This window comes from Dinoponera quadriceps, unplaced genomic scaffold, assembly GCF_001313825.1.
Source record: "Dinoponera quadriceps isolate SergipeBrazil2010 unplaced genomic scaffold, ASM131382v1 scaffold163, whole genome shotgun sequence".
NCBI lineage: Eukaryota > Metazoa > Arthropoda > Insecta > Hymenoptera > Formicidae > Dinoponera > Dinoponera quadriceps.
In genome coordinates this window covers 841,641-853,605 of record NW_014554384.1, presented here as the reverse complement: position 1 = coordinate 853,605, position 11,965 = coordinate 841,641, and the positions used below count along the sequence as shown (strand labels likewise).

Below are 11,965 nucleotides of genomic sequence, written 5' to 3'. Positions count from 1 at the left end.
TGAATGTAGATTGAACGAAATAATTAGTAGTTGTAGCTGAGAAATTAAGGTCCGGTTTTTCATTTTCTGGTTAATTTGTGGTTTAAATTTAAACTGATGATAACGCAGAAATTGAGTTTTTCTATTTATGGTTAATTATTAAACTGATGGTTTTATAATGGTATCATTAAATTTTGAAAGTTTAATGATTAACCATGAATAGAAAAATATCATTTTTACATTATCATCAGGTTAAACCTAAACCACAAGTTAACTAGAAAACATGAAAAACCGAGTCTAAAAGATATTTTTGGACTAGTAAAGGTCCTACTTTCGAAACACCCCTGCTATAAACGGTTAATTTTGTGGACAAACTCACGTAAACCGTTATTATTTCAAGTTAAATATACGAATCCGCTTTCGGGCAGCATTCGGGCATCACAACGTTTGTAAGAGCAATTAAAATACGTTATCAATGTTTTTCGCAATCACATCTCGGCTCGGAAAGGAGACGATTTCAAACCGGTAGGTAATCAGCGTGAACACGAAGATACCGAGAGTGTCCTCTATTTTAACAAAGCGTACCAATGTAAATATATGGTGAGCGCATTTTAATAAAGCTGCTCGATAAAGCCATGATACAATAGCGAAGTGTTAATATTATTCCTCGTGAAATCATGTGTACACACACGTAGGATAAATATTAACGCACGTGAATGTCAAAAAGAATGGGGCCGAAATCAACCAGTGCGTTTATATTTTATTTTTATTTATTTATAATTATATTTGCGCGTTATATAAATTGTATTTTTTTAAAATACGATATCTTAGCGATAAAATAGATCTTTGCAAACATGCAATATTCACAAAGATATTGATAAAGTATGAACAAGTTGGATTTGCCCAGTTAAAACAATGTAATTTATTTATACAATGCCGCTAGAGAAAGAGAAAAAAATAAACACTATTTGTTATCTATAATTTGATCGTCCAGATAGCCAAGGAATATTCTATAATGTATAATTGTAAATTTTCTATAGCTATTTTTTAACAAAATAGTTAATAATTCTGAAATTGTTGCATAATGTCTTTATATTAGTCCTTAATGTCATAGCAGTTTTCTATTAAAATCATAAATGTGATTTAGAAGAAATTAAAAATAAAGATTAAAAATAAAAGTAAATTAAAAATAAAATAAAAATAGATTAAAAATAAGAGGTAAAAATAGGATATTAACTTCAAATACATATAAAAAGTGTCATTTAATTGTTTCCGAATAGTCAATCGTTTCCTGCGGCAATAATTTGATTATATTTAAATTTATATATAATGCAAAAGTTTCAATGAATTTTTAAAAATATTTATTTTATCGTACAGTTATCTTAAGAGAACATTCGTATTTCAGTAAAACACTCATAGAATATCTGAGATCCACGATCGACGACCTTGCGAAAAATCAGTCGACTTATTAGAGCGAAACGAAAGTGAACGTTAAAAACATATTGCGTTAACATACGGGAATTGGAAAAATAGAGATTATACATAGAGAGAGAGGAATAATAGAGAGTGAACACGTTTTAATAATTTAAAAAATTGAGAAATACATGAGATAAAATACTACAAATGTATCCAAACTTTACGTAAGCCGCGTAAGACTTTTCGCTCCTGTGCAAACGGCTGTTTATACACAACAAGCGAATGGAAAAATTTGAATATATGCAAATATTTGCAAGGCTGGCCAAAATAATCTGCGATCGACATAACTACTGACATCAGGAAGGAGCCGCGACGCGTCCTTGTGAACAAGTAGCGCCTTATCGGACGACTAAAATATTTCAGCTGGAAAATCACGTACATTATTGACCAAAAAAACATAGTTTATCTGCGCGCGCTGATAGGCAATCACTCGACAAACAGTATTTAACCATGCTGGTAGATAAGTATCGCAAATTCGTTGAAGCAAGACGCGAGATAAATGTACAATGGCACGTAGACGTCTCGTGCCTGTGGTAATCCATGCAAATAGCAGACCCGAACGAGGACAGACCGATGCAAATTTTTATTGAGCTTACATGTGCAATTTTGCAAAGTACAGCCGGCGCATTAACGGTTCATAAAAGAGCGTGTGGAATTCGGAGATATGGAGATACATATTTTTAAATTGAACATAATCCTCGTTGGCACATTACACGATTGTTATTTCTGGTTAAGTGGAAGAGTCGGCGTAATTATGCAAATTACAAATAAGCTTGGGTCGGGTCGCGATAGCTTGCGCCATCGCATAATGTTGAGGTCTTGCCATAATGTTTCGGTATAATATCGCACTTGTGGGTTGAGAAAATAATTAGACGAAAATAAGTTAGATGATAATATAATTAGACGAATAATACATTATGTGTATGATAATTAGATGAATTAGACGAATAATACATTATATGTATGATAATTAGTTGAATTCTCTCTTTTATTAGAAGTTTTTGTAAGAATTTCAACTTAAATAATCAAGATACATGGTCGTGCCAAGTGCACGCGCGACCGTATATATTTACGCGACGACATGAGTTCAACGCAGACAAAATTTCTCGTTCAACTATTACGATTAATCTGATGGAATTCTAGATAGGTTTAATCGATTCCTTGAGTTACATTACTTAATAAAACTGTTTTTACTTTCGTTCTACGTTGTCTAGAAGCTAAGTTATTTTAGTTCAAAGTCTGAAATGGTGAATTGTAAGAGGCGTTTCCTCGTCATAGTAAGTAAATAAAAGAAAAATATAATACAAAAATGATATATGTACACATAAATAAGCTGTTATTTCTTTAATTATATCTTGATTTATATTCACGGAGAATCGACGATTTTAATGAAATAGATAGTGAAAGGAGGATTGAATAAGATAGAACAATTACGTTAGAATAATTAGAAAGCTTGCATATTATTTACTAATATGAACAATATTCTTGACTAGGTATTAAGTATATAATAGATGAAAAAATTACATTTATTCATATGATTTACATAGTTGCTATTTTTACTGTGTTTTGATATTCACATAAGGTGCAAAATCGGTTGAACCATTTGATAGATAATAAAGTATTAAAACTTTGACGTGTGAGCCTTGTAACTGAATCTTATAAACAAATCTTATAGATATACTTATATATATATATATATCTTACTGTATTTATATTATAAATCTTATTTACTGTATACATATGTACATAGCCTGTCGGACAAACCTTAATTTAATAGAAGTCTTTGTCAGTTCCTGGATCTCATGCTGTTACTGCCACTGGTTCCTGAATTTTTTCTTTCGTACGACCTTTATCTGGTTCTGGCAAGTCCTTTGGCACTTCTGGTAGCAAAACATCTTCTGGTACTTCAGGAGCCTTCTCCTCAATCTCTGCTTCCAATAAAGCATCCAATTCAGCCTCAACTTCATTTTCATCTTCCTCAGTTAGTGTACCAGATAATATTTCATCTATTTCTTTTTGCTTCTCAATACCCTCTCTCGTCTCATCCATGACCTTTTCAATCTCGTCGATGGACAACAAAGCATGTAGCTGTTTTAATGCGTTATTACCAACTTTTAGGCCATCAACTACTTTCATCTCGATTTGAGCAAATTCCAAGTCGTGAACCATACGTTCAAGATTCTCCAGCTGACCATCTGTACGTGACAGCACTTGTTCCTGAAATCTTTTCTTGCGTAACAGAAGCAACGCACGGCTGTAAAAATTATTAATAAATAAATCTACGATATAAAAAAATTAAATATAATAAAAGGCGTTTCTCTCTTTCTCTATCTCTCTCTGTGCGACATCTAAAAATGAAATAATTTATACTTACTCTTTCTTCCCATTTTTCAAAAGTTCCTTCGCGAGCACTCGTTCTTTCTCCAAGGCTTGCTCAATCTTCTTCTGGTATTGCTTAATTTTATCTCTTGTTTGTTTCAATTGCTATGTAAATATAAAAGCGCAGATGATCCGTGACAGTTTGGAGGTTATAAATGTACAAATATTATCGACATTTATATACTACATCGGATATCATTTCTCGTTTGTAATGTGTTGCAAATCGAATAATTGTTAGCAATTTACGGATTACGTCAACCACGATCAATAATAACAGACTGATTGAGCACTTTCGGGTTAATATGAGAACAAAAAGGTTAAGTCAGTCACTCACCAGAACCGCCTTGTCTTGTTCGGTGACGCGACTCTGATGCTTCTTTTTGGAGAAAAAGATCCCCATTTTGGTTGCAATGTTGCGAGACGTGAGTCGCGAATTAAATTAGCATTCGATCAAGTCACGTCACGTTTGACAGTTGTCGCCGATAACCACTCTACGAACCAGGCGGCAACCATATTAGCCGTTCGAGATACTCGAGAGTGGCGTTTGCGATTTTCAACAGCGCGCCAACGTTAGCAGTGGACGTGATGAAAAAAATAAGCATCCAAATAATCGATTATAAACCGATCGGTTATAATGTTAAAGCTTCCCGGCAGTCGATTACATAAATAATAACTTCGACAAAAGATGCTCTTCTAAGTTCCTGTTGAGTCTTACTTAAGAGTAAAGAAACGATCTAATTTGCCGTTGAGTCGTACATATTATTTGAAAATAAAAGAATTTCTAATAAAAGAGACATTCCCCACTGACCTGTCTTTGAGTAGTGTTACAATCTTGATTTCTCGTTGAAGTCGGTGCACTCCTTTCGTGGCGAAATTTCGAGACTAATAAGAATAATTGATCTAACCGTAAAACTTGGCTCAGCTAAAATTCGATTCCTATAAAGCTGACTCTGCCTTACCGAACGTTCTTCTCTGACGCTACTAGATGGCGCCTGAAATCTATTTTCAAGCGGCTCGATTCAACGTTTAGTTGGAGGCCATTTCGATTTTCAAACCGCACAACTCAACATCGGATTGCGTGAACTTTCCGTTCTTACGTGTCACCAGGTAACGGATCGGGTAAACGTTTGTCTCCGTCGATGAGGAATGAAGGTCCTGCTGACTTGACGGTGAGTTATATTACTTAAATGTGAAACCCGATTGGAGTTTCGTTGTGACTTGAACCAAGTGAATATTCCAACGTAGAATCGTGTACGTGCATGTCTGAACAGTACATTGCTCGCGAAAAATATGCAAAGGATATTCCTCAGACCGTATTCAAGTAAATGTTAATTTCATATAGCAAACTATTTATCGTAACAAAATAAATATTTTCCGAAAAGTATCACGCTATAAGAGAAATACATGAATATAACAAGTGATAGTGCGCCTACGTTTGCCTTAAGCCGGTTTCAAACGTTGTAGCAAGTGTAGACAAACGTCAGAAATTATATTTATCATGTATGTTATATTATTTATATGTTATATTACATTTGTTATATTATCACATATGTTATATTCGCCCAACATATGTAATCAATATAATTACCAACATTCGTCTACATTTGCCACATCGTGTGGAACCGGCTTTATGTTAGATTAATCCTTCCGTTAAATTTTACATTATGCATCACCACCCACGCTCGACCACGAGTAGCACAAATTGGTTAGTTAACCGTTGCCCAACGTTGGAGATGAAGATGGACAACGATAAGCTAAATAATTTATGCTGCTTGGTACCGTGATTGAATCGATTCATATATCATATTTTCATAGTACTGTCGAGTAATGTTTGACGATACGCTGAGGTAGGAAGCAATAAACCACAGAGACAATAGATTGAATTGAACAATGTCCATTATATTATATGTTTTATTCCCACATACACACGGCACGTTGTGAACCTTTTCTTAAATATTAATAATATTATCATAATAATAATAATAATCATATATAATCGTCCTCATCATCATCCTCATCATCATTATTCTCGTCATCGTCGCAATGATAATAATTTCAATAATCATAAGTAAACAATAATAAACATAATAATGTGAATTCATGAGTTATATTTATATTTATGTATATATATATATATTTATAATAAATCATATAGCAATAATCATTGTATTATAATATATATTTATATGTACAGAGGGGTATAATATTGTTATTCTTTATTAGTTTAATATTTATAATCGCAATATTATATATTTATTTTTGTTTGTATACATACACAATTAATTAGATTATCGGCCCTCGCACGCGCCACACTGTGGCGGATAATTTCTCACTTTCTATCTTTTGTTCCTATCTCGCTTTCTCCTCACTTGAATATCCCGGGACCGAGTATTCCCCCGCTAATCGCTCGAGTATCGCGCAATCGACCAATCCCGTATTATCTGTGTTTTTTTTTCCGTTTGAGAATCTCACCGCCGACGGAATCCGCTCCAATCGATCGGTCCAATCGATCGATTCGCTTGCTCGAACGCAACCTCGGCGTTCCCCGCGATCGTTTTGTTTTTATCTTACAAAACATCCATTATAGTCTGGCCGTTTTGGACAGAGAGTCGAGTTCCTCCCGCCGCCTAACTTTCGCCCCTTCCTCCCCGGGCTTTCTCGCTCGAGTGATTGAACGGGTTGTGTCGATTTCTCGCGGCTTCATACGATCGCCGATCGCGATTTTTTTTAACATTCGCGGGAGGAGGATTCCTCGGTTCTCCTTCCAGCAGCGGGCCCTTCATAAATATTCTGTACAACGTTATAATTATTATAAATCATCAATATATCTTATATAGTCTTATCGTTATGTCATTATTATCGGTAGTGTAAAATTGAAACCTTTACGTACTTATGTAGATTAGATTAGCGTCTGCTCGCTCGCAGGCGGCCTATCGTTATGTATATATACCATTTTTTGTTCTTTTTTCCTTTTAAGTCGATACATAATCGTATAATTTAGTATATCGCTATATGTACTGTAATCGTTTACGATTAGTAAGAATATGTAAAATTGTTATTTTTTTTCATCTTATCCCTTGGCTTGCTCGTTTATAATTTTAATAAACCTCGTTTAAGCATCCACATAATCGTTTAATATACATGGAATTAAAAGGGGCTTAGTTATTGCTTGTTATATTGCAAGTTTCCTCATTACAAGCTGTGCCATGGCCGTCGAGCTTTCTCACGTTCGCCGTTGCTCCTTCTCATTCATTTTTTTGTTAATCTCTCTTTTTACCGCTATCGCGATCCTTTCGCTGCGAATCACAGAAAGTATGCCCGAAAGTTTGGTTTCCTTCGTTCGCTGCATCACCGATGTGAATGTTGAGGCGATGTCAAACCTAATGTATCACATGAGCGTGAGTTTGTCGAAACGTCGTAGAATCTAATTGTTTTCGAAACGAATCGAGATTTAATGTGTTCGTAACGTCAGAAATCGACGACAGTACATATCTCTTAATTCATCGGTTGGCGTCGGCACGAAATAATAACCCACGACGACGAACATACGAATCACTCAGCGCTTAATATAACAATGTAAATTTTTCAGATCATAATTTTCACCAGAGTGCGATGACAGATCGGTCCGTGCGATCGCTTTTCTGAACAACTTAGCAAACGTTTATGTCATTGCACATGAATGTGAGAAGGATGCTTTTGCGAGTATACAGTTTTTCTCAAACAATATTTACACATGACTTTAGAAAACTTAGAAACCCAAGAAAGGGCATTTTTTTTTACAGTACATAACGCTCTAGCGCGTCGTTATTTATTGCACATGAGAATAAAATATAAATTTTTCGAACAGTTGATATAACGCTAAAAATTACTAAGCCGTGTCACCTGTCATACACGCGCAGATTCATTTGATATGTAAATTTTAACGCATGTAAAACCAACCTATTTTCCGCTTCGTGTCTTGATAAGTGAAATGAGCGCGTTATCATATAGTTTCGCGATTTCAAAGTAAATACTGTCGTATGACGGCGTAACGAATTGTCGATGAACGAGATAATTAAATGAAACGCGATCGTAACTTATTCGTGTTCCTTTTGGTTTGAACGGACAAACAGCTTTGACGTATCATGGCTATTGAGAGGTTGCAAAGAGTACAAAAGATTGCTCCGATAGCGTGGAATCGCATATTGTATCAATTTACGTAGCGCAATTTAATCCGAATCTTAGAGCGCGCGTCCCGAATTATTAGACGATCGTTCCGAATCGAGTTGCATCCATTGAATTGCAGTCTTGCGGCAGACGATTCGACGTCTTGCGCGATAAGTATATATATAGACGTTGTACAAAGCGGAAATGATATCGAAAGAATACGGTCACGGACGAATATTCCGAGTGAATATCGAAGGACTAACCGAAGGATGCGGGACGACACTCGCGAATCGCGTTCGGCGAGCAACGAGCTTCGCGAAGGATCAACAGTTCGCGATTCGATAACTGTATAATGCTACGAGCGCTGATTGAACGGAAGAACGTTTCCGCGGGACTCGTAGCTCGCCAAAGCGCCCCTACGCGATTACCACCGCCGATAAAAATTAATAACAGTCTCTTAACGCACGAATAACTATGGTAATGACAATTTTGGTGAAATTCAGTTGTGACGGTTAGTTCGACGGTTAGCAGAAACCTTACTGAAGTTCGCACTTTTGCACGCAGGAAGAATATATCAACAATTGTCGGTTACGTGTAACGGCACATATATGAACGTACGCAAAGTGTAATTACATCGTCATATATTTAGAATACCATGATGTCTTGTGAGTGTGTATATACAGGGTGTTTCGGAATTATAGATAGAAATTTAATTGGCTAATAGAGACCAAAGAAACAAATGAGAGCGAATCCTAACAAACGTAGATCCGCTAAATTAATCGTTTTCAAAATATTCAGTTTTTAATTCCGTGAGATCTCTACACAATTACATATACTCGAATAACTGATATTTCAGATATTATAGTATCAGCAATCGCAGAATTAAAATTCGATGGTCGCAGTTGCGAAGTTCGATATGTACAAATCTGCAACTTTTTAATATTGTCTTTTTTTTGTACAATTTCGTGAACGAAATTAGATTAGATTTATTTTCAGAAACATCAAAATCAAGAAAGATACTTCTCACTGTTACTTTTGTTCTTAAAGTTACGCGTTAGATTTATGAAAAATATAAAATTCAAGTCTTTACGACATTACCAATCTAAAATTATCATAGATCAATTTTTACCTCAATCCAAAGACGACCGATATTTTGTTCCGCGTTAACCTAATATTGCCGATTGATCCTCAACTCCAAGAAGAACGAGCGCACGTCTATCAAAAGCGCAAAAATCTCAGCTTCTCAACAGTCCAAATTTCAAGTCGCTACGACCCCTAGAAGTCGAGGTATCGACCAGTGTATCGAGCCGCGCACTCGATCAGCTTGGTGCAAGCGAAGCGACACCTGCTGCGTTCCTACGCGTGAATGGGAGCGTGTTCACATTCCAACACGTAGCTTGTGTTTACAAAACAAAGCTGGAATGCAGGCTTATCTCCCCACTACAGCCGGCGCAGCCTCCCACCACGCGTCTTTCAGCGAGCGGAGTGAGGGAGCCGCAAGGTCATTCACCGCGCGTCGCGCTATTGTACAACGTAAACGCGCTGAACTTCGAAGGGTTGTAACTCGCGAACGAATCGACGTGGAGACGTGAAACAAAAACCGATCTTCTCGTTATTTTGCCGGAGATTCGAGGGACAACTGCAGCCAAACGTGGCGAGAAATGTAAGTGCGATAGTGCGAAGAGACTCTCCGCATAACACACCTTCTCTCACTTGCGACGGATTCGTCTAGATTTTCGCCCCTTCTCTCTATCTATCGTAAGAATAAGATTAAAGTTATTATTCGGGAGGATCGAAGCGAAGGAATAATCGAAATATAGCTCACAAAATAGAAAGCTGAATACTCCAAAAACAATCGTTTCGCAGACCGATATTTGTCAAGATCCTCTAGTTGCTTTTCGGGAATTCTACATTGACTGATTCTTCTCTTACAATCCCAAAACACCTCGTATAACGTATATACATATTTTGTATATTTATATATATATATGTATATGGGGTTATATTTATAATATATTCGCACGCGTATGGTCCGGATGGATCGTCGTCGTTCGCCATTGGTTTCGCTAATGTATCGAACGTATCGTCGCTTAGCAAGCCTCTATCAAACGCAAGTAACTTAATGCCTGACGACGACGACTGTCCCTCGGGACATGCCTCGAAAACTTGACAAGGAAGCTTTTTAACGCATTCACTGCCGGTTCTTATTTGTACGAGCAGCCTGTCGCGGTAATTCCGGCTGCACGGGAGCCGCGGGGGCGAAGACAACAATGCGCTATGGTCGGCAGTGAATGAGTTGGTTATACAAGCGCCATTGAATCGTTAACGAAAAGGAGCGTTGGCGATACGACGGGGTTCGTGAGTGAGACAAACGCAAATGTCGTTAACATCGTGTGTGACAATGATTAGAAAACGTAACACTTAATCATAACGCAACTCAACGCGCGGAAACGAAAACAGAAATGAATCCGCTTTTCCGCGTGGGAAAAATCTCGTCGAAGTGTGATCTCTCCGATCGGACTTTTGTCTTACTCGGCTCCGTGATTCAGGCTTAAGACTAGATACACGCGATGCCAAGCGGTTGATCAACCGACTCGAGACACTCTCTCTCTCTCTAACTCTCTTTCCACTCTTGACACTCAACCGATCGGCTCGTGCTTCCCTTTCACGTTCGGAGTGCTCTCGGGATATCCTAGCCGCCGAATCCTCGGATTCGGCGAGGGGTGTCACTTACGAGTTCGTCGCGCACGTGTCCCGAGGACTGAGTGTGCGAGCTCGCGCTTACGCTTGTTTATTTACTTGAGAGAGTTTGCCTTTTGCTTTCCGCGAACGAGCCTCAACGGTACGAACTCGTCACCCACTTCGGGACTTTTCGCTCCGGTTTGTCGCTCTTTCCGGCTTCTCGACGGTCAAACTTTCCGGCGAATACATAATTAGAAGTGTAACTTCGAACGGATACGGATCTGAGAGTTTTATTCCCCGGGAGCGATTCGCTAGGTATAACGAGCGGTATAACCGCGAGAACTTCTCGGCGAACGTAGAATTAAAAGCGACTCGATTCACCGGTCGCGTTTGACGTCTCGGGAACGATCTTCTCGCTGCGAGGGATCGGGGGTGCGCGTTTGGCGGAAATTTTGACGACTCGTTGCGCGCCGTCGAGCGCGGAAAATTCTAAAGTGGACACGCAAGACGACTCGAACCGAATGTGTCTCCGAAAGCGAAGCACGCAGTCTCGGGAACCGTTGGTCGCGAAATGCTTGGTAGTTTTGCGAAATTACTTATCTATCTACGGATTCCGGCGAGCTTGTTCGATATTACTCGAGCCATTCACATCGCGGGAAGAGCTACGGGGACACCCGATCGCATCCTTTTGCAGACACTACCTCGTTCGGCGGCTCTCGCGTTCGAGGAAACCAAAATCAAACCGCGTAATTTCGTGTCGCGCAGCGAAGACACGCTGAACTAGCCGCACTAGGAAACGTATTTTAGCCGAGAAATAGAGGGTGCATAAAAAGTGATCGTGGGATCGATATCGACAAATCTGTGAGAGAAGAAGTGCGATCTGACCTCTCACTGTGTGCGTGCTGCGTCTGCGTGAGTGTGTCCCTGTACTGGCCGTTGTGTGAACGCGCGAACGCGTGTCTGTCTCTGTGTGTACGTACATTTTGTGTGAATGTGTCAGTGTGTACGTTCGTCTGCCGTAATAAATGTGTGTTGTTTGTGTTTATGTATGTGTATATTTATATATCTTGATCGCAGTTAGAGAAAAACGTGTGTCATAAGAATCTCCAACGAGAATCCTGCCGGAAGTATCGGTGTCTTTAAAAGTGTTGACGTCGTGAACTCGCGCGATTGTATGTAACCTTTAAATATTAATTAGAACATGTCTGCCCGCGGAAAAAAGCTGTGTGGATTCTTACTGAAGGGTTTGAGCTTGAACGAGTGTAGTAATTTGCGTAGTTTCAACTGTGGGTTTCGCGCGCGC

General features: G+C 38.4%; 1 protein-coding gene across 1 annotated transcript; it reads right to left on the bottom strand.

Annotated features, from left to right (window-relative positions):
• Positions 1-2,956: 2,956 nt before the first annotated feature.
• On the bottom strand, positions 2,957-4,355 carry LOC106747695 (charged multivesicular body protein 6). Its single transcript, XM_014625479.1, has 3 exons — positions 4,169-4,355; positions 3,830-3,939; positions 2,957-3,709 (listed from the first exon to the last, which is right to left on the bottom strand). The coding sequence occupies exons 1-3, from the start codon at positions 4,232-4,234 to the stop codon at positions 3,256-3,258; spliced, it is 630 nt and encodes a 209-aa protein (XP_014480965.1). The 5' UTR covers positions 4,235-4,355; the 3' UTR covers positions 2,957-3,255.
• Between the last annotated feature and the right edge of the window lie 7,610 nt (positions 4,356-11,965).

What these genes read in the sequence shown, in the direction of transcription:
- LOC106747695 (XM_014625479.1), bottom strand. Translation starts at nt 4,234, where the DNA reads ATGGGGATCTTTTTCTCCAAAAAGAAGCATCAGAGTCGCGTCACCGAA. An exon ending in AACAAGACAAGGCGGTTCTG is followed by an intron (nt 3,940 to 4,168) that starts GTGAGTGACTGA and finishes ATATTTACATAG; the next exon opens with CAATTGAAACAAACAAGAGA. An exon ending in TTGAAAAATGGGAAGAAAGA is followed by an intron (nt 3,710 to 3,829) that starts GTAAGTATAAAT and finishes TAATTTTTACAG; the next exon opens with CCGTGCGTTGCTTCTGTTAC.